Source organism: Bos grunniens, chromosome 18 (genome assembly GCF_055505025.1).
Source record: "Bos grunniens cultivar Pamir isolate PY7600 chromosome 18, Bosgru_T2T1.0, whole genome shotgun sequence".
Taxonomy (NCBI): domain Eukaryota; kingdom Metazoa; phylum Chordata; class Mammalia; order Artiodactyla; family Bovidae; genus Bos; species Bos grunniens.
The window spans coordinates 2,049,515-2,071,914 of NC_141182.1; the positions used below are offsets into that span (position 1 = coordinate 2,049,515).

Below are 22,400 nucleotides of genomic sequence, written 5' to 3' on the forward strand. Positions count from 1 at the left end.
TCCCAGCAGGGATGAAGCTCACGTCTACACGGGACACAGGAGGTTACATAGTGTGAAACATTGGCACCTGCTTCTTTCCAGTGCCTGTGTGGTTGGAGTCTCAGACCTGTCGCACACTTGCCCTAGTATTTAACCATTTCTGAAGCAAAAGGGCACACAGCGTACTTGATATGGTGGCTCTGGAATCTGACAGGTTGCAGTTTGTCCCACTGACATTGTTATGTAACAAAGCTAGGGGCAGGATTCACTTCTCCTAATGTCCAATCTGCAACAGTAGTAAGTAAAAATATCCAGAAAGAGCATGATCTTTAGTGTCTTCCAGAGAGAAGACTGGACTTCACACAAGGCCAAATAAGAGGTACTTCGCTGAGGCAGAAGCAAGCGTGCTGCCCTCTCTGAACTGCCCAGAGCTCTTCTGGGCTTTAGGTTCTACCTTCCAATTCCCCATTTTCTGTCATGCCTGAAACTTCCAACTCATGAGAATCAGAGAAGGGCCCCCAAAGTGCTATATCTTCAAGAAGCTCAAGTTTCATTACAATTTGCACAGAAAATAAAAAATCTTGGCAGTCACACATACGGCTACCAGCCCGGCACAACCACTGAAGCCGGTTTGGCCTGGATTCTGCGCTCTGCAAAGAGAAGCCACTGCACCACAGCAGAGCAGCCCTCCCTGCCGTAACTGAGAAAGGCCCGCACGCAGCGCCGAACACCAGCACAGCCAAAAACGAATAAATTATATGTAAACATATATGTGTATATATATATATATTTAAAGCTATCTCTAAAGGGCTCACTGGGAAATAAAAAGCCAAGACAAGACAGTAATCCTTCCAAGTCAGAAGCAAAAACAAAGAGAAAGCAGGAATGCATGTCTGGTATTTACATGAGAAGTGATTTCCTATCTGGTGAGCATATGGTGGGTTGATGATGAGAGTCACTTGTGCTTTGAGACTAACTTGACAAATTCTCTGCCTTGGAAAGCAAACCACGATCTCAAAGACCAAGTGGGGAGCGAGCATTCACTGTGACACAGCACAGTGAAAAGAAGGCAAAGACGAGAATGCTCAAGAAGCTGCTGCTGCGAGCCCGACAGGAGTGACCCCCGTACGTCCCGGTCCACTTCCTGGTCACAGAGTAAGTACTGTACAGCACACTAAACAGTTCACACACGTCGTGGGCATAATGCCCCCAACGCAGGCCTGAAACGGTCAAACGCCAGGAGCCCAACTTGAAGCGACTGCCGAAGAACCGAGGAAGAATCTGCCCCTGTGGAGACAGAGCCAGTGAGATGCCTGTGGAGAGGGGCAGTGGGGACGCAGCTTCACTCACGCATGACCTCCATGACACGGTGGCGCAGGAAGGTTCGGCTGCTCTGGAGGGCTCCAAACCGCTTCAGGTCCAGTTCCCAGACGTTTTCCGAGGGGTAGCCGTACACCATCCACTCAGCGAGGTACCTGCAAAGGGGGAAGTTGCCAGGCCTCTCAGCACTGTGACATTCAGCGTGGGACTAGGACTCAAGCACCAATGGGCTCGAAAGACCCTGTCTTGTCAAGACTGGCTGAACGATTTTCTAATTCCTTAACTTCTGGAGGAAGCAAATGAGATCCACCTACTGCTCTCACAAGACCACCATGAGGACATGAGCACTAATGGTGAGACTGCCTGGGAAGAATTAGGGCATGGCAGCCCACTCCAGTATTCTTGCCTGGGAAATCCCACGGACAGCAGAGCCTGGTGGGCTACAGTCTACAGAGTCGCAGAGTCAGACATGACTGAGTGACTCAGTACACACACATGAAGTCAGTCAGTCAGTGCAGTCGCTCAGTCGTGTCCGACTCTGCGACCCCATGAATTGCAGCACACCAGGCCTCCCTGTCCATCACCAACTCCCAGAGTTCACTCAGACTCACGCCCATCGAGTCAGTGATGCCATCCAGCCATCTCATCAGCTGTCGTCCCCTTTTCCACCTGCCCCCAATCCCTCCCAGCATCAGAGTCTTTTCCAATGAGTCAACTCTTCACATGAGGTGGCCAAAGTACTGGAGTTTCAGCTTTAGCATCATTCCTTCCAAAGAAATCCCAGGGCTGATCTCCTTCAGAATGGACTGGTTGGATCTCCTTGCAGTCCAAGGGACTCTCAAGAGTCTTCTCCAACACCACAGTTCAAAAGCATCAATTCTTCAGCGCTCAGACTTCTTCACAGTCCAACTCTCACATCCATACATGACCAATGGAAAACCCATAGCCTTGACTAGACGGACCTTTGTTGGCAAAGTAATGTCTCTGCTTTTCAATATGCTATCTAGGTTGGTCATAACTTTCCTTCCGAGGAGTAAGCGTCTTTTAATTTCATGGCTGCAGTCACCATCTGCAGTGATTTTGGAGCCCCCCAAAATAAAGTCTGACACTGTTTCCACTGTTTCCCCATCTATTTCATGAAGTGATGGGACCAGATGCCATGATCTTCGTTTTCTGAATGTTGAGTTTTAAGCCAACTTTTTCACTCTCCTCTTTCACCTTCATCAAGAGGCTTTTGAGTTCCTCTTCACTTTCTGCCATAAGGGTGGTGTCATCTGCATATCTGAGGTTATTGATATTTCTCCCGGCAATCTTGATTCCAGCTTGTGTTTCTTCCAGCCCAGGATTTCTCATGATGTACTCTACATATAAGTTAAATAAGCAGGGTGACAATATACAACCTTGACGTACTCCCTTTCCTATTTGGAACCAGTCTGTTGTTCCATGTCCAGTTCTAACTGTTGCTTCCTGACCTGCGTACAAATTTCTCAAGAGGCATGAAGAAATAAGACTAAAATAAACATACAAATGTACTCTATACATTTTGATTTTTTTTCCCCTGTAAAACAGTCATCTCAGGAGGTTATATAGTTATATGGCCATATCACTTTTGCTCCAAACATTTTTGGTAACTTCTAATCCATAACTGTCTTCAGAGCCATACTACATTTCACCCAAGTATACTTTCTGGTCACTTAATTAAAAATTTTTTTAAACTGTGATAAAATACAGACAATATGAAATTTACCATCTCAACCATTTACAAGTACATACATCAGGGATGTTAAGTATTTTCACACTGTCTGTAATGATCACCACCATTCACCTACAGAATTCTTTTCACTTCCCAAACAAACTACATCCAGTAAACAGAGACCACCCCCCACACTCCCATCAACCACCATCCGAGTCTGTCTCTATGAACTGTACTACTCTTATGTATTCAAATAGGTGGAATTTTATAGTATTGTCCTTTTGACACTGGCTTTATTTTTATTAGTACCAAATTTTAAAATAAAAACTTAGGTGATGAGCATGATCTTGTACTCCACTCACCATCACTACTTCCAAACTCAAACAAACACATTCAAAGGACCAACATTTGTTATGACTGAAGTAGTACAGACGAACATGCCACTGGTTCCCAGGTTAACTCCAAAAAAGGGGTTAACAGTGACGTGCCTGCAACAAGGGGCGAGTACCTTTACAGGGACAGCTCTCTACAGACACGTGTTGTCCGCTTACTGCGAACGTGCTGGATTAAGTACATCACAGACCATGTGAACAAGAAGAAAGAAGGAAGCCCAGCAAGCCGAGTCTGAGTGGGAAGGACTTACTTTCCAGCTCCTCCACCAAACGAAAGGCCTGCAGAGTTCATTCCCACCAGGACGAAGTAGCCCCGCACTGAGGGAGACTCGCCCATGATGCACCGCATGTCTGGGGTGAAGGTCTCGGGGCAGTTCACCAACTTCACGATCTCCAGCGTCTCCAGCTGTGGCATCCGACGCAGCAGGGAACTCAGCAGGGGCTCTGAGCAACACAACAGACCCAAACCCAGTCCTCAGCTTGAGGGGCCTCAAAACTGCCTTCCCCTACACGCCTCACCTCCCGCTCCTTTCCCAAAGTGTCTTGGGGAGGTTTTCTGAGAAGAGCCAACTGGGCCATCTATCAGAAGCAGAAGCCTTGGTGGAATTACAGGACATCCCTACAAAGTTCTTGTCATAAAGACAGAGAAAAAAAGATACTCTGTAGAAAGAAAAGGTGCTATGGAAGAGCAGATACTATGTGTGGCCCCCAAATAAACTCTTACAGGCATCAATGGTAGGACAAAAGCTCTTAATTAAAAGGCCCCCAAAGAGATACGCAATAAAAGGCAGAATTTTCCTATGTTCTAACAGCTGCAAAAGACAGATCCTCAGCTTGTTTTATGGTCAGTCCATCACCCGGGAAAGATCCAGTGGACAGGGATCAAGATGAAGCCAGACTGAAGCCGGCTGGCAGGGACATGAGATGTCTGTATGTTATTCTCTTCACTTGTAAAAGTCTGAAATTTCCCCAAATTAAGGAAAAAAAAAACTAAGTTCAAGAGGAAGAAAGGACACTCTTCATGACAGACCCTTTCATACCTTTTGAATTTGGAATTAATGATTATATTGCCTATTAAATAAATTAAAATTATTTAAAAATTGAGTAAAAGAACATATTAACAATTTCGCTTTTAAAAATCCTCTTCTATCTTAAATGAAGTCCTATCAAAAGAAGGTTTCCAAAAAAATAAAAGTAAGTTTCCTCCTAGCCTAAAATTTCAGTAATGAGTTTAGGCAAAAAAGTGAGAAGGCAAAATTAACCACGATTTTAATTTTAGGTCTCTGAATCAGCTTGCCAGTAACTGTATCCGTAGACCAGACAGCCTCTGTGCACAACCAAATGGGGTTGTTACAAAGATCAAATAAGGAACCACAGGTATACCTTGATCTGGTTCCAGACTACTGTATAAAGTGAATACTGCAACATGGTGAGTTATGTGAATGTTTTGGTTCCCTCAGCGCATATAAAAATTATGTTACAGCACATACAAAAATTATATTGTATTACATGTTCAATAGAATTATGTCTAAAAAAACCAATGGACAGGATATTCCCTGGGAGTCCAGGGTTAGGACCCCAACACTTTGACTGGTGTGTGCATGGAGTTCAACAGCTGGCCAGGATATTAAAATCATGCAAGCCTTGTGGGGAAAAGAACACCAAAAACAAAAAAAGCAAAAACACAATACCAATACACATACCAAGTGTCCATCAACAGATGTGGTGTATATATACAATGGACTGCTCTGCAGCTATTCAAAAGTCTGTTTTTGCTACTTACAAGAACATGGACAGACTTGAAAGGTATTATGTTTAGTGAAATGAGTCAGAGAAAGACAAATACTGTATGTTATCACCTATATGTAGAATCTAAAAAGAAAAGAAACTAGAGAATGTAACAGAAAAGAAACGGATACAGCCTTGTGGTTATCAGTGGGAGAGAGAAGTGGGAAGGGGCAAGATAAGGGGAGGGGGTACGGAGGTACAAAGTACTATGTAGGAAATAAATAAGCTACAAGGATGTATTGTACAACACAGAATATAGCATTTCATAACTATTAATGGAATATAACCTTTAAAAGTTGAGAACTGCTCTATTGTTTGTACACATGAAACTTGTATATTGTGTACATCAATTTTACCTCAAAAACGCCATTAAAAACCACTTCCACTCAGACTTCAGTATATTATTAAAACTATAAAAAGGTAAAAAAAAAACCTTACTGCTAAAATATGCTATTATCCGAACCTTCAGGGATTCTTATCTTTTGCAATAGATAGATCACTGATACAACAGATAGACCATTAATACAATAAATAGATGACTGAAGAAATACACACATTACAAATCACAGATCCAATAACACACATAACAGTGAAAAAGCCTGAAGTATTACTGTAATTGCCAAAATTCAAGAGATGCAAAGTCAGAAAATGCTGTTGGAAAATGGTGCCAATAGACTTGTTCAGCGCAGTGTTTGCCACAAACCTTCGATTTATTAAAAAAACTCAGTATCTGCAAAGCACAATAAAATGAGACATGCCTGTGTTCCTGAAAAGGCTTTAATGTATAACATCTTAGACAAATACAAGGCTCTCATGTTAAAATCTAGTTTACATACCAAAATGATCCCAGTCTTCCTGCAGATTCTGAATCTCCAGCTGGTTCTTGCCCTCAGTGAAAATTGGTTTTGGGTTTTTCTCAAAGCCCCCTGACAGGATGCCACCCTGCCAGTTCCGAATATAAATTCTTCCATCGGCATCTACAACAGCTGAGAGGGAAAAATGACAAGGGGGTGGGGAGCAGAAGAGAACACAGGGTTTAGAGGCAAGCCAGCTGTCTACATGGACAGAAAAAGAAGTTAAACAAAAACACCTAAAATTGCCCTTATTAACCAGGCAGCGTTCAGTAAACACAAGCATCATTAGCTCTAAAATGCTTTTCCTGGTATGGGCGAGGATGCTCCTTCCAGATTTATCGTGGAGACTGTTTTTCAGATTACCCCTATACCAATCACTTACCTAGAAACTTTGACCTAGAAAAGTTCTCAAGATCAAACCACATAACTGCCACTGTGCCACATGAAAGCCTCACAGAGGGGGCTGCAGAGTCCACTTTAGGGATGAAGACCTCAGAGTGGTAGCGAACCCTCCCTACAGCACTGGGAGTCACTGAACAGCCCGAGTTTAGAGCTCAACTGTGACATCTCCACAATGGGTAGCATTATGTCAACTCTAGGTTACACTCCAAATATGCACAATTCAGACTTCTGCCTGGGACTACAGTTAGCTTGCAAACAAAGAAGCAAATGGTACGCCCACTTTGGCCATCCTTTCATAAAGAGACATTCAAGTCAAGTTAGAACGGGGTCCACCGCCCTGTAACATGCTCCAGAAAAGAAGTGAAAGGACTCTTCTGGGCGCAGTCTGTCCTCAGCAGAAAGCCTTCTTGACAGAGGACGGAACAGGGGCGAGGAGACAAGAGTGGAAACAAAGTGCAGTCCTCACTTGGCGTGCTGCTCGGCAGCGGGGTCTCCCAGGGGCGAGTCAGAAGGTAGAAGTGTTCGCAGGCATGTAACGGGATGCTAACCAGCTCCTCGCTGCACAGACCCAGCTCATATGCCCACTACAGACACACAGAGGGATGGGTGGGTGGAGAGGAACAGAAAGACGCATGAGCAAGGGCAGCCTCTTGAGACGAGTGTCATTTCGAGTGGCTCCTGGGCGCTCCCACTCCCACGTCAGCTGTGGGAAGCCGATTCCCAGCTTTAGTTCCTATCGTTTTTGGAGGGGAGCAACTCTGTACCAGGTGAGCCACGGAATCTGCTTTCTGAGCAGAGAACACAGAGCCACCAGCTCAGAAGAGGAGCCGTGGGGAGACAGGCCCTGCGAACCCCAAACACCAACCACAAAGACCTCCACGTGGCGGCAAGTACTCCTGGATGCCCCTAAGACCGTGGAGGGGGGGCAAGGGACAGTCTGCCTTCAGAGCTGCAGGGTTTAGGGTCCTGACATAGAACCCACGCTCCCGACACAGGGGCACCCCAACGCTCGTCTGCTGGGTGGCGGGATGACACGAGCCACCACACAGCCCGGAGCAGGGACCGAGCGCTGTCTGCACTCACTCTCCGGGCCTCCCTGAGCAGGGCTGCCCCTCGGCCGGGGAGGAGGGGGATGGCGCCCGGCTTCCACACGAGGGGCGAGGGCAGGCTTCCCGTTTGGAGGAGGGGATTCTGAGTTCTCCCGGCCACAGAAGAAACAGTGAGCCCCGCTTAGTCCATCAGAAAACTAGCCTTACCTCTACCCCAAAATCCTGGAGACAAAGTTAAATAAGAAAGTCAGTGACCCAGTCTTGTCACTAACCTACCTGACCAGCACAGTTGACAAAGTACTGGCACTGGATCTGTCCTTTATCTGTCTCCACGCCTGCGACTTGACCTTTTTTGACCATAACATGAAGAATACTTGTCCGGTCATAGATCTGAACACCTGTCCCAAGGTAAACACAGAGTTGGGGAGTTGTCATCTGCTGTCTCAGAGTCAGGCATTTGCAGCAGCTTCTCAACAAACACTGAAAAGGCCAGGTCCATGCTTTAACTTTGGAATCCAAAACACTCCTGGAACCACATCCTGAGATGGCAGAAATGGGCCTTTCCCAAGACTAAAAAGACCAGGCCAACTGAACAAACCAAGTGAAGTACATAATGAAATTTCAGGGATCATGGGACTCCCCTGGCGGTCCGGTGGTTTGGGTCCACGCTGCCACTGCAGGGGGCCGGGGTTCCGTCCCTGGCTGGGAATCGAAGGCCCACAAGGGGCATGGCGCAGCCAAACAAACACCCAGGGATCATAAAAGGGGCAGGAGAAGCAGTGCCACAGGGCCTCCTCAATCCTGATCGACCCACACCACCAAGCAGCTCATCCAGAGCAGACACCAGGGCGGATGAGCCTTCCCCTCGTTCACTCCAACGCGGGACATGACCGCAGCTGCGCATTAAATCCCCAAGGCATGTGCCAGCCTTGGAGCGTCTCAAGTCCTGTGGAGGGAAAAAGGCCCTTACACCTAAAATGCTCTAAGCAGGACCGAAGGCAGTGCCTAGGATACTTAACAAGAAACGCGTGGCCCTGAGGGAAACCGTGCTGACAGGTACCGCGCTGAGACAAAAACTCAGAGCTGCGAGCCAGAGTTCCATGCAGAGGCTGGCTGGTGCCCCTGCCGCCGCTGAGCCGCTCTCCTGAGGCCGCCCCTCTCCTCACCCCGCGCCCACTCACCGCTCTGGGAGGCGGCACTGGCCAGGGCGAGCGCCACGTCGGCGGAGGACACCACTGCGTCCTCGGGGACGTGCATGGCCCCCACCAGGTCGTGCACGTTGAGCAGAGGGTGCAGCTCGGCCACTTTCTTGGGGGAGATGATCTCGCAGGGGATGCCTATGACACTGGCACAGAACACAGGGGCACAATGACATTCCCCGGCCTCCGCAGAGGTCAGCTGACAGGAAGTCGGGACGGGCTCAGCCTCATACGTACTTCAGCCTCGAGTTGATGCGCTTCAGGGAGATGAGCCGGTCCTGAGTTTGGGCCAGAAAGATGGAGCCCGTCCTAGTGTAACCTGGAAGGAGAAGCAGCCCAAACTCAGACAGACCGGGCCACCTGCGGGGGCACAGTGGGAGCCCGCCAGACTCAGGCGGGCCACCCGCGGGGAGTCCTGGACTGCCACCACCCAGATGGGCTCAGCTCACAGCTCTGCGGGGGAAGGAACTGCGACCCCTCCCTCCTTCACCACTTTGGGTAACCAGGCCCTTTCTCCTCGGTCCTTGGTGGGCACATAACCGTGGCGATGGCCGCCCCTAGTGCAGCCACAGGCCTGTGACCTGCGCTCAGCCGGTCTGGCCTCCTGGAACACGGGCTTGAGCCAGGAGAGAAGGCGGAGGTCCCTCCTCTCATCTCAGGAGCAGCAGCATCCTGGCCAGCCCACCCCCCTTCCAGCTGAGGGCCTGGGTCCTCACCACCTGGCTTCACCCTGCCTCCAGCTGGCAGCCACCTCCCACTCCACAGGCCCCAGTGGCCTTCCAGAAGCTCCTTGTTGCCCAGCTTAGTCCCAGGAATTCCTGCTGTTTGCAGTCAACGTACTGGATGTGACCACTACGACCCCTGAGTCAATGGCAATCCTCAGAGTGCAATGTCCTATCAGTTTTCATGAAGAAAAGCTTGAATCAGTCAGGTGTCTTTTTAAAACGGAAATAGAGTCATGATCATTTCAGAGCCTGGTTTTTGTAAGCATTAGACATATCCTCATTCTATCTATTCCTTTCCTCTGTCCTAAGATACACAGAAGGCAACAATGCTCATAACCCTGTGAACAATGCCTTGCTAAGTACAGGTCAATGCTTGGTCACAGCTCCTTTTGTCTGCCACTGAAGGTAGAGTTACACACTAAGGTCAGAAGTCTCCCAGTCTGCTCTTTTTCCCCATAATAAAGCTGTCACTCATCCGAAACGCAGCTATGTTATTTCTGCTAGTACTCCACTGTTGGTTCCCTCCCATTCTGATAGTTTTTTGTTTTTTTTTTTGAGTATGGAGAATGTCCAAATCATTCTAAAAGTCAAACCTACACAGCGTCAAGCCAGAAATATCAACTACCCCCCACTTCCCCACCATGCACCGTGTTCCCACTTACTCTGGGGCTGTTGTTGTTTAGGTGCTATGTCATGTCTGACTGTTTTGCGACTCCACGGAGTACAGCCCTCCAGGATCTCCTCTGTCCATGGGATTTCCCAGGCAAGAATACTGGAGTGGGTTGCCACTTCCTTCTCCAGGGGATCTTCCTGACCCAGGGATCGAACTCTGGTGTCCTGCACTGGCCGGAAGATTCTTTACTGCAGAACCTCCAGGGAAGCACAGCCAACCTCAATACTTTCTGACTTATCCTTTCTATATTTATTTGCAAAATAATGTATATTTTATTATTGCTTCTTAGTTATTATACAAAAGCAGTACATTTTATATAGCTTTTAGCATCTTGGTTTTCTCATGTAACAATGTATCCCAGAGATCATTTCACAGCAGTTCATAGACATCTTCCTCCTCCTTTTTACATTTACTTAATATTCCTGTGTGTGGACTTCATTAATTTTATGCATGCATATTTTTGTGGAAGATATTAAGTGGAAAAAACAAGGTACAGATATGCTTAATACAATCTCATTTTGGTTAAAATAAAGTACACATGAACAAACCACAGAGCGGTAACCTTTTGGTGGGTATTCAGTGGGGAGGTTGACTTTTTCTTTTTATATTTCTGTATTATTCATATTTATCATAATAATTTATTACATATATTTAAAACTTTCTAAAAGTTCCTTATAACCCACAAAATATTTTTAAAAATTAATTGGTCATCAACTTGGTAAAGTAGCTTAATCTACCTGCATCTAGGTTTTTTAACTGTAAAAGAATGACCTATCCTTATTATAAGGTCAAATAATACATGAAATACTTTCAGAAGACTATTAAAACTTTTAGATTATCACATTCAGTCACCTGACAAAAATTTTATCAGGTACAAAAGAAGCAAGTAGAAACTAATTTTGTATAATGAGGACTCTTGAAGTGACCCGGTAACTCTGAGTTGAACGCAGTTAACAGATGTGAGTGAACTATTTTCAGAAGATTAGCTTATTATATGGTACCATTAAATCTAGGTTTTGGGACTTCCCTGGTGGTTCAATGGGTGTTAAATCTCTGCATTTCCACTGCAGGGCGGCAGGGGAAAGTCTGACCCCTGGTTGGAAAACTAAGATCCTGCATGCTCCTAGGCAAAAAAAACAAAAAACAACAACAAAAAAAACAAACTAGGCTGTACAGATGTCATTTATTTAATGTCTCAAGCAGTCCCCTGAACGACGGCGGTCATGGGAGTGCACACCCGTCCATCCTGTGGACAGCAGACTCCTCCGTCAGGGAGGCCCCCGCGTCGTGTCTCACTGCGGCCCTGGTGGGCGGCACTGGGGTGACACACTGGGGGTGCCCTTGCTCTCGGCTGCCCCACAGGCACCACGGAGATCAGGCCCAACAGGGGGTTCCGGACGGTGACCCAGAACAAAGGTAGACTCAGTGATCTTCCAGAAAAGAAGCCTGCAGCCCCCACCCCTCTGGACTCTAACAGCGGAGGAGTGCCAGGCGCAGCAAAGCACGAGTCACTGAACCAAGGGGCCAGGAGTCAGCACTGCCCGCGCCGGGCCTGTTGTGGACCCTCTTCTGACCCAAACCCTGGTTAATGCCTGATTCAAGTCATTAAATTAAATCCATCTGAAAAAGACTGAAGTACAGTTAGGTCCGTGTCTACCATGTTTAAATTACTAGAAACTCAGTCTTAAGTTACAATTTACAAATAAGGTTATACTTCAGTTGGCAAAATAAAAGCTACCATCCTTTGTCAGCATTAATCTTGATGTATCTGTGATGTGAATGACACGCAGGCCTCGTCCTGTCATCAGCACTGGGCCTCACCATCCCCTAACAGTACTGTGGTCACCAAACTGCTTCATCAGCAATGAAACTAGCTTTGACTCTGGGCTTCTTGCTAACACATCACCTTACAACAAAGTACTAGACTTTCTTTCTGCCTTGCTGCCATATGGATCATGGTCTTAGATTCATTTTCGTGCTCTTGGGACTCTTACTTACTCCAATAAGTGGCTTATAGTCTGTGTCCTTACTCCCCTAATTACACAGGTAAGGAGAAACACATGTATGTGCTTTATAGTTAGAAATACCATTAAGTATCAATATTTGGGTGGGTCAAGCTATGATTTAACCACCAAATACCTGAAGTTGAGGTGCTAAGTGTTGCCACCTATTATACTTTGAGGAGTGGAATATATAGGAAATGGCCCAGGAAGATTTTCACTTCATAAGAATAACAGAATCTGAAAAGGAGCTAGGGTACTGATTGAAGACCCTAAATCTACAGATAAGGAAAGTGAAGACAGTGCAAGAAGCTAAGAGACTCGCCCAAGGTCAGAGCCGGACAAGTGGCAGAGCCCGGGCTGAAACTCAAGCCTGAACTACCAGACCAACAGGCCACCTTGGTGCAGCACCAGAGTACTGAGTACGGGCCTAGACTACCTGCTTACCTGTTTGGATCCCCGTTTCTTGCTCTAACTGATGGTAAAGTTTGTTTGAATAATCTGCCATCTTTTGCTCTATGGCCAAGTGCCTGGCGGTGCTTAGGATGCCAGCACAGAACCTCGTGGAGCCAGCAGCCAGCCTGCAGGACAGATGGTCAGGGAGACGCACACGTCAATGAGTACAGCAAGTTCAAGGTTCCTCATTACACCACTGCTGTGACAGCCAAAGATGCAGTCAACCTCACTGTCTATCAACGTAAGAATGATTTAAAATTGTGGAATTTCACCTATACAACATTAAAAAAAAACAAAAAAAAAAACACTTTCATGGGCCAATCCTAATGGAGCAACTCTAATGAAAAGAGCCAGGTGAGTGAAACTATTCAGGGTATGCTGTCACTTGTATGAAACACATAAATGAATCTCCAGATACCCGCATACACACCTACCAACACTTATTTGATTATATACGGAGAGGATTATCTGGAATGGTACCTAAAGAACTTAATTCACTTTCAGTGAGGGAAACTTGTCGTTAGAGGTTAAGGAGCTGAAGGAGACTTTTCCCTATGTACTCTTTTACACATTTTCAATTTTGAACTACGTCAATGTGTCACCTATTCAGAATTTAGAATGAAGTCCAATTTGTGGCAGGGAACAAAAGCCTGGAACAGAAAAAGGACACTAGGGGAAATAAAGCATCGACTTTAGTTTAAACGAATGTATCAATCCTGCCTCATGAACTGAGACATTAATCCTTACAGAAGATGCTGGTAACAGATGAACGTGGATGTGAGGTAACTCTGCACTATCACTGCAACTGTTCTGTAATCTAAAGTAATTTAGATCATTTCTAAAATAATCAAAGAAAAGGAACAGAAATAAGACAGAATATAGCCAATTTCATCTCAGCTCACAGAAGAAGCACCCGAGTCACAGTATTTATTGCTGAATTAATACAACAGAGAGCAAGATGTACTTTAAACCAGAAATACATACATCCTTTATCTAATTGTTACATCACAATCTCTGAAAACCAGAAAACAGGACTATTAGGCATCGCAAAACGAAGTCCTGAAGATTTCATTTTTGTAATTTATTCATGCTACTTAGTGACACTTAGGTTAGCTATTGGTGGGTGAGCTGAGATGACAGAGATGAGGGTAGCCCAGAGCAGCAGAGCCCCAGGCCACAGCCAGCTGGAGTCCTACCTGCCCTGCTCCAGAAGGACGACATCCTTCCACCCCATCTTGGAGAGGTGATAGGCCACGGACGTGCCCATGATTCCACCGCCGCAGACGACCACCTGCGCCTGGGCGGGCAGGGCCACGGGTGGCGCCGCGGTCGCTGACGCACTGCCTCTGGCTGGGGAGCCCTCCCGCCATCCTCGGCGGCTTCCCGGTGCTCGGACCACTGCCAGCAACCGGGGCAGCATCACGTCTGTCAGCAACAGGGGCCGTGCTCTCGCTCAGCCACGCAGCAGATCCCAATAATTCACACTAGACAGAGGAAACCAAGTGCGTCATTACACTACACTCAGAGCACAGGATTAACGAGAAAAGGCGAAACCCAGAACGCTAATTGTTCACTCAGCAAACGTTTCAGGACTTACTGAGTTCCAGACACGCTGCCAGGTGTAACAGCGGGGAAGACAAACGAGGAGGTCCTGCCTTTACACAACTTACATCTGAGACAGACAGACAAGCAGCCAATATACGAACAAAATAAGCAACAGAGCTAACAGGACAGGGTCACTGGGGGCAGCCTCAAAATACGGTGGTCAGAGAGGAGACATTTGAAAAGACCTGAATGACAAAGAACCAGATATGTGAAGTTGGAAAGAAGCAGTGAGTGCAAAGGCCTGGAGAGACGGAGCTTGAGGAGTCAGCACAGAAGAGGGGACAGTGTGTGCACAGCACGTGAGAGGGGGGCCACCTGAGGCCACGCTGGAGGGGCAGGGACCAACCACACGGGGCTCCAGGATCCCCAAGAGAGGCCGCGCTGGAGGGGCAGAGACCAACCACACGGGGGCTCCAGGATCCCCAGAAGAGGCCGCGCTGGAGGAGCTGAGACCAACCACACGGGGGCTCCAGGATCCCCAGAAGAGGCCGCGCTGGAGGGGCAGAGACCAACCACACAGGGGCTCCAGGATCCCCAGAAGAGGCCGCGCTGGAGGGGCAGAGACCAACCACACGGGGGGCTCCAGGATCCCCAGAAGAGGCCGCGCTGGAGGGGCAGAGACCAACCACACGGGGGCTCCAGGATCCCCAGAAGAGGCCGCGCTGGAGGGGCAGAGACCAACTATGCGGGGGCTCCAGGATCCCCAGAAGAGGCCGCGCTGGAGGGGCAGAGACCAACTATGTGGGGGCTCCAGGATCCCCGCGAGCAGCGGGGCTTACTCTAAGTGCAAAGGAAAACACTAAAGCAGGGGGATGACACGGTCTGCTTTGTTTCTCCAGGGTGAGGCTGGCTCTACAGAAGGCTCCCAGGAGGACAGGGAAAGCAGAGGTGAGCCAGGAAACTGTCGCACTTCTCAGTGAAACACCAGGCTGGCTCAGATGAGGATGGGGGCAGCGGAGTCAGAGAAACGACTGGATTGCTTGGGAAACAGAGATGACAGAACTCATTTGCCAACAACTGAAGCTAAAATGGGAAAAACGGAGAAATAAGGAGGAGGGCCAAGTCTGAGGGTTAAACAACCATGTTTAACTTGAGAAGGATCAGACATGGTGGAGGCTGTGAGGGTGTCTGTGAGCACAGTGGAAGGTCCCAGAGTCAATAGCCAGAGACCCAGCAGGCAGTGCCGGGAAACATGGAGCAGCTAGTGCCCAAGCCTGAGACTGCCATCTCTGAGGTGCCCAGAGCAGAAGCAGGAACTGGACCCCTTGCACAGCAGCACCGAGTGGGTGGGCGGCCTGCTCTCCTCTGCAGGAGCCACAAGGGCACCTGCTGCTGGTTTTCACGCTCATGTCTCAGCACGACTCCCAAGAAAGCCACGCCTGAACTTCTATTGATTAACGAGTCCCAGAACCCACTTTGACACCGAGGGACCTGGCCTGGAGGCTGCCACATCCGTGAACCCTGGGCAGTGGCAGGAACTGACCAAGAAGACTCTGCTCCTCGGTCCAGTACCACAGGCTGCATACGACCAAGGCAGGGTTTTAACAGAATTGAGGCGACAGCAAAACAGAGAACGTGTCAAGCGTCAGGAACCTGCAGACAGAGCTGCCGGCAGACCACAGAGTCTCGGACGCACAGGAAGAGGCGGCTTTAGGAGCAGAGGGGGCGCCAAGCAGACGTCAGGGCGGCGAGCAAGCCCCCACCTCCATGACAGCCCCTGCACCCGTGAACCGCCAGCAGCCCAAACCGTCCAGGACCGAGGTATCGTCCATCAGGGGACTCTCGCATCCGTGACCGAGGCAGGCCCAGACCCAGGGACCAACCATCCTGGCCACCTTGTGTCCCATCGCGCCTCAGGTCCCTGTCAGACTCTGCCTCAAGATGGAAAGTTGTCCACACAGTTAGTCCTGGTCTAAGCCCATCGCCACAAGACCCATCATCTCCCAAGTTCCAATCCTTCATTTTTCTCCCTTAAAACCTCACCATTTCTCCAAAGAAGACAGACAGATGGCCAAAATACACAAGAAAAGATGCTCAACATCACTAATCACTAGAGAAATTAAAATCAAAACTATAGTGAAGTATCACCTCTTACTGGTCAGAAGGGCCATCATCAAAAAACCTACAAACACCAAATGCTGGAGAGGGTGTGGAGAAAAAGGGAACCCTCTTACACTGTTGGTGGGAATGCAAATTGGCACAACCACTGTGGAGCACAATATGGAGGTACCTAAAAAAAACTAAATATAGAATTACCGTATGATCCAGCAATCCCACTACTGGACATATACCCAGAGAAAACTATAATTCACTAAGATACACGCCCTCCAATGGTCCCTGGAGCACTATCTACCACAGCCAAGACATGGAAGTGAGCTAAATGTCCACTGACAGAGGAAAGGATGAAGACGGTGCAGTACATACGCTACATATACAAGGTGCGTGTACAACAGTACGTATACCGTGGAATACTGCTCAGCCGTTAAATGGAACATAACAACGCCATCTGCACAGCATGGACGGACCTCGAGATTTTCACACCAAGTGGAGTCAGTCCCACAGAGAAAGACAAATACCATGTGATATCACTTACATGTGGAATTTAATTTTAAAAATGACACAGGGCTTCCCTGGAGGCTCGGTGGTAAAGATTCTCCCCACTAATACAGGAGACAAGGGTTCAATCCCAGATCCAGGAAGACCCCTGATGCCTCAGAGCAACTAAGCCCGGGCACCACAACTACTGGGCTTGTGTGTGGGAGCCCAGGAGTCGCCGCTCCTGAGCCCACACACTGCAAGTACTGCACCCAAGCGCCCTAGAACACGAGCTCCGTAACCAGAGAGGCCACTGAAGCGAGCATCCTGAGCACCTCACCTAGAGAGCAGCCCCTGCTCACCGCAACCAGAGCAAAGTCTGCACAGCAGTGAAGACCCAGCACGGCCAAAATAAACACAACTAATAAAAAAGAAAATGAAAACCACACAAGTGAACTTTTTACAGAACACAGACTCACAGATCTAGAAATCAAATTTATGGTTACTAAAGGGGGAATGTGGGGTGGAGGGATAAATTAGGAGATTGGGATTAACAAACACACACTATTACATAAAGCTAATGAGGACCAAGCATATAGCACAGGAAACTCTACTCGATATTCTGTATAACCTATTTGGGAAAAGAATCTGAAAAGGAATGGAGATTTATATACCAGATCCACTTTCTGTACACCTGAAACCAACATAGCATTGTAATTTAACTATACTCCAATAAAAAGAAAATTAAAAAATTTTTAATCACTTAAAAAATAAAGTGACCAGGGCTTCCCTAGCGGTCTAGTGGTTAAGAATCTGCCTGCCAAAACTAACAAAATAAAAAATGGGAAAAAAAAAAAGAATCTGCCTGCCATTGCAGGGGTCACAGGTTGGAGATCCCTGGTCCGGGAAGATTTCACACGCTGCAGAGCAACTAAGCCCCTGTGCCACAGCTACTGAGCCCAAGCTCTAAGCCCACAAGCCATGAGTACTGAGCCCGTGTGCCTAGAGCCTGTACTCCTCAACAAGAGAAGCCGCAGCAGTGAGAAGCTCACGCACCGAAACCAAGAGAGCCTCTGCCAGCTACAACTAGAGAAAGCCTGCCCGATGCAATGAAGACCCAGTGCAGCCAAAAGTAAACAAATAAAAATTACAAAAAAACCCCAAAACAAACCCTGAAAAGACAGGTTCTCTGAAGACCAACCACTTCTCTGAAGTGCCAATATGGAAAGGCACCTATAAAGTAATCTGAACCACGCCCACTGCTGTCAAAAAGCAAGGGATATCTTAGCTGGGTACATTTGTCCAGACTAAAGCTCTTACCTCCAGAAACCCCACAGGTCACAACAGAAGAACCACCACCTGTAAAGCCAGTGGAAGAGCTGAGATACCTATTCAAGACAGGCAGCATCGGGACTTCCCTGCTGGCCCAGTGGTTAAGAATCCACCTTGCAAAAAAAAAAAATTCACCTTGCAATGCAGGAGGCGTGGTTTGATCCCTGACTGGGGAACTAAGATCCCACATGACAGTGAAGATCTGAAGATCCCCTATGCTGCAGCTGAGAGTGCAACACACTCACATAAATAAATGATGGAGGGGACACAGGTATACCTATGGCTGAATCATGCTGATGTTCAGCAGAAACCAACACAATATTGTAAAGCCGATTATTCTTCAATTAATAATAAGTAAATTATATATTGAAAAAAAAGACAGCATCGACAGACAAGTTAAATGATGCAGTGGGTTAGATTGTTAATAGCCATTCTTGTTACTATACTCAGCAGGATCTTACATGAACATCTTGTTCAAAATGTTGTTGAGCTTTACCCACTTCATTATCAACGTAACGGTCTGCTGTTCCCTTACTGTTTTAAGTTATAACAACAGTTATGTCCTTCAACGATGTGTCTACTTAACAACTGTGAGATGGACACGGAGATCTGCATCCTTTCCTCTGCAGACACCCAAACCATTATATGCTACGGAACTCTGGCCAGGCTCTGTGCTTTTCCAGCCAGGCTACAGACTATAAATGCACTGATAAAGTTCACTTTAAACGAACACATAGTGTACGGACTACAAGGTGAGTGGGATTTTCATCTGTAACAGGACCACTCTGGCTCACACTGTACCCAGAGAGCACTAGGAATGATCTCAGTGGGGGCAGGGCTGGCCATCAGATCCGCAGTTTCACGGGGAGGTTTTACCTATCATGAAGCAACACTGAGAAATCTCATCAGTTTGCTTATATGATGGCACAGATTGGATAAGTCCTCTCGTTTCTTTGGCTAATGTAGTTCTTGACAACAGTCTAGCTCTCAATCTCCTGCTGGCAGAACGAGGTGGAATTTGCGAGATAACTAATACTTCTGGCTGCACCTGAATGAATGTGATAGCACGGGTGAAGTTCAGTTCAGTCGCTCAGTCGTGTCTGACTCTTTGCGACCCGTGAATCACAGCACACCAGGCTTCCCTGTTCATCCCTAACTCCCAGAGTTTACCCAAACCCATGTCCATTGAGTCAGTGATGCCATCCAACCATCTCATCCTCTGTCGTCCCCTTCTCCCACCTTCAATCTTTTCCAACATCAGGGGCTTTTCAAATGAGTCAGCTCTTTGCATCAGGTGGTCAAAGTATTGGAGCTTTAGCTTCAACATCAGTCCTTCCAAAGAACACCCAGGACTGGTCTCCTTTAGGATGGACTGGTTAGATCTCCTTGCAGTCCAAGGGACTCTCAAGAGTCTTCTCCAACACCACAATTCAAAAGCATCAATTCTTCAGTGCTCAGCTTTCTTTATAGTCCAACTCTCACATCCATACATGACTACTGGAAAAACCATAGCCTTGACTAGACGGACCTCTGTTGGCCAAGTAATGTCTCTGCTTTATAATATGCTGTCTAGGTTGGTCATAACTTTCTTTCCAAGGAGTAAGCATCTTTTAATTTCATGGCTGCAATCACCATCTGCAGTGATTTTGGAGCCAAAAAAATAAAGTCTGTCACTGTTTCCATTGTTTCCCCATCTATTTGCCATGAAGTGATGGGACCAGATGCCATGATCTTAGTTTTCTGAATGTTGAGATTTAAGCCAATTTTTTCATTCTCCTCTTTCACTTTCATCAACAGGCTCTTTAGTTCTTCTTTACTTTCTGCCATAAGGGTGGTATCATCCTCATATCTGAGGTTATTGATATTTCTCTGTCAATCTTGATTCCAGCTTGTGCTTCTTCCAGCCCAGCGTTTCTCATGATGTACTCTGCATATAAGTTAAATAAGCAGGGTGACAATATACAGCCTTGATGTACTCCTTTTCCTATTTGGAACCAGTTTGTTGTTCCATGTCCAGTTCTAACTGTTGCTTCCTGACCTGCATACAGATTTCTCAAGAGGTAGGTCAGGTGGTCTGGTATTCCCATCTCCTTCAGAATTTTCCAGTTTATTGTGATCCACACAATCAAAGGCTTTGGCATAATCAATAAAACAGATGTTTTTCTGGAACTCTCTTTTTCAATGATCCATCGGATGTTGGCAATTTGATCTCTGGTTCCTCTCTCTACCTTTTCAATGATCCAACAGATGTTGGCAATTTGATCTCTGGTTCTTCTGCCTTTTCTAAAAGCAGCTTGAACATCTGGAAGTTCACGGTTCATGTACTGTTGAAGACTAGCTTGGAGAATTTTGAGCATTACTTTGCTAGCGTGTGAAATGAGTGCTATTGTGCGGTAGTTTGAGCATTGTTTGGCATTGCCTTTCTTTGGGATTGAAGGCGAGAGAAGGGGAGGACAGAGGATGAGATGGTTAGATGGCAACACGACCTCAATGGACATGAGTTTGAATAAACTCTGGGACTTGGTGATGGACAGGGAGGCCTGGCGTGCTGCAGTCCATGGGGTCACAAAGGGTCGGACATGACTGAGCGACTGAACTTGTTTGGGATTGCAATGAAAACTGACATTTTCTAGTCCTGTGGCCACTGCTGCGTTTTTCAAATTTGCTGGCATATTGAGTGCAGCACTTTCACAGCATCATCTTTCAGGATTTGAAATAGCTCAACTGGAATTCCATCACCTCCACTAGCTTTGTTCGTAGTGATCTTTCCTAAGGCCCACTTGACTTCACATTCCAGGGTGTCTGGCTCTAGGTGAATTATCACATCATCGTAGTTATCTGGGTCGTGAAGATCTTTTTTGTACAGTTCTTCTGTGTATTCTTGCCACCTCTTCTTAATATCTTCTGCTTCTGTTAGGTCCACACCATTTCTGTCCTTTATCGAGCCCATCTTTGCATGAACTGTTCCCTTGCTGCTGCTGCTGCTAAGTCGCTTTGGTCGTGTCCGACTCTGTGCGACCCCATAGACGGCAGCCCACCAGGCTCCCCCGTCCCTGGGATTCTCCAGGCAAGAACACTGGAGTGGGTTGCCATTTCCTTCTCCAATGCGTGAAAGTGAAATGTCAAAGTGAAGTCGCTCAGTCGTGTCCGACTCTTCGCGACCCCATGGACTGCAGCCCACCAGGCTCCTCTGTCCATGGGATTTTCCAGGCAAGAGTACTGGAGTGGGGTGCCATCACCTTCTCCGAGTGTTCCTTTGGTATCTCTAATTTTCTTAAAGAGACCTCTACTCTTTCCTATTCTACTGTTTTCCTGTATTCCTTTGCATTGTGTGCACCAGGACCCAGGAGAAAGGAGCAGTGACCCTCACAAAAGACTGATCCAGACTTGCCTGTGAGTGTCCAGGAGTCTCCAGCGGAGGCGTGGGTTGGTGTTGGCCTGCTGCAGGGGAGTGGGCACTGAGTGCAGCAGTACATGTGTGGGGATCTTGCTCCTCTCCGAACCTCTGACCTCACATCCTCTGTCTCACCGTGTTCCCTGAGACCCCTCCCTGAAACCTCTTTGCATCTGCAACCATCTCCGCCTTTTTTCACAGGGTCAAAGGTAATCCCTCACAGAGGCCTGGCTCCCATTTCCTGCCTCTTTCTTTTGAATTGAGCTCCATTAACTGTTCTCCTCTTTCACATAACTTCACATTTCCCTCCTTCTCATCAGCATTTAAATGTGCTCGAGTACCCCTCACCCTGCCAAGGAGATTTAAGCGGAAAAAGCAAAGCTCCTTAAGACTCTTCAATTAGCTATGTTTCATTTCTAAAATTCTAAATTATAAAACAATGGTCACTGCAAAAACTCAAAAACAGAAGAAAATTAAGATTTCCCTCCACTCAAAGTTCACAATATCAGTGTTAATGATATTTTCCCAGCATTATTTTTGCAGCAACGAGCTGCCCTGATGTCCACTTGTTTGCCATCACCTGTCTTAAGTCTTTCTTTTATGACCTTGGTGATGGCATGGTTGGTCAAGGAACTTTTTAAACAAAATTTCTTAACATGTACACAATAAGTAAAGTACATAGGCATTGCTCATATTTTTGTTTCTCACTGCCCCCCCCCCCCGCCCCAACTACTCTCTCCTAAACCAAACTGGTCGGGCTTCTTCCCCACTAGACCACTGCACCACTCTCACCAGGAACACAAAGGCTACTGCTTCCCAGGGCACGGCCTGGGCGCCACCCCACCGGCCAACTGAAGGCTCCCTCCTGCTCACACACTTCCCTTGTTTGCTGGGCAGCCTCCTCCCTTATCACATCCCGCCAGCCTCTCCTCTGCCCTTCCCTCTGTGCGGATGTCCCTCAGGGCTCCCTGAGGCCAGCTGCTCTCCCCATCCACCCCTGTCTA

At 47.3% G+C, this 22,400-nt stretch overlaps 1 protein-coding gene across 6 annotated transcripts in view; it reads right to left on the reverse strand.

Annotated features, from left to right (window-relative positions):
- PDPR (pyruvate dehydrogenase phosphatase regulatory subunit) overlaps positions 1-22,400 on the reverse strand; it is a 44,518-nt gene that overhangs the window by 19,028 nt on the left and 3,090 nt on the right. For 3 of the 6 annotated variants that reach the window (XM_086349840.1, XM_086349841.1, XM_086349839.1), the window contains exons 2-10: positions 13,727-14,014; positions 12,522-12,655; positions 8,914-8,995; positions 8,659-8,822; positions 7,754-7,875; positions 6,895-7,012; positions 6,009-6,158; positions 3,636-3,828; positions 1,330-1,454 (exon numbers count right to left, since the gene is read on the reverse strand). In XM_086349840.1, coding sequence (XP_086205966.1) covers positions 1,330-1,454; positions 3,636-3,828; positions 6,009-6,158; positions 6,895-7,012; positions 7,754-7,875; positions 8,659-8,822; positions 8,914-8,995; positions 12,522-12,655; positions 13,727-13,950 — 1,312 coding nt within the window. In that variant the 5' untranslated portion in view covers positions 13,951-14,014. The remainder of the gene's footprint in view (positions 1-1,329; positions 1,455-3,635; positions 3,829-6,008; positions 6,159-6,894; positions 7,013-7,753; positions 7,876-8,658; positions 8,823-8,913; positions 8,996-12,521; positions 12,656-13,726; positions 14,015-22,400) is intronic. The other 3 variants (XM_086349845.1, XM_086349844.1, XM_086349843.1) reach the window with 1 other exon arrangement.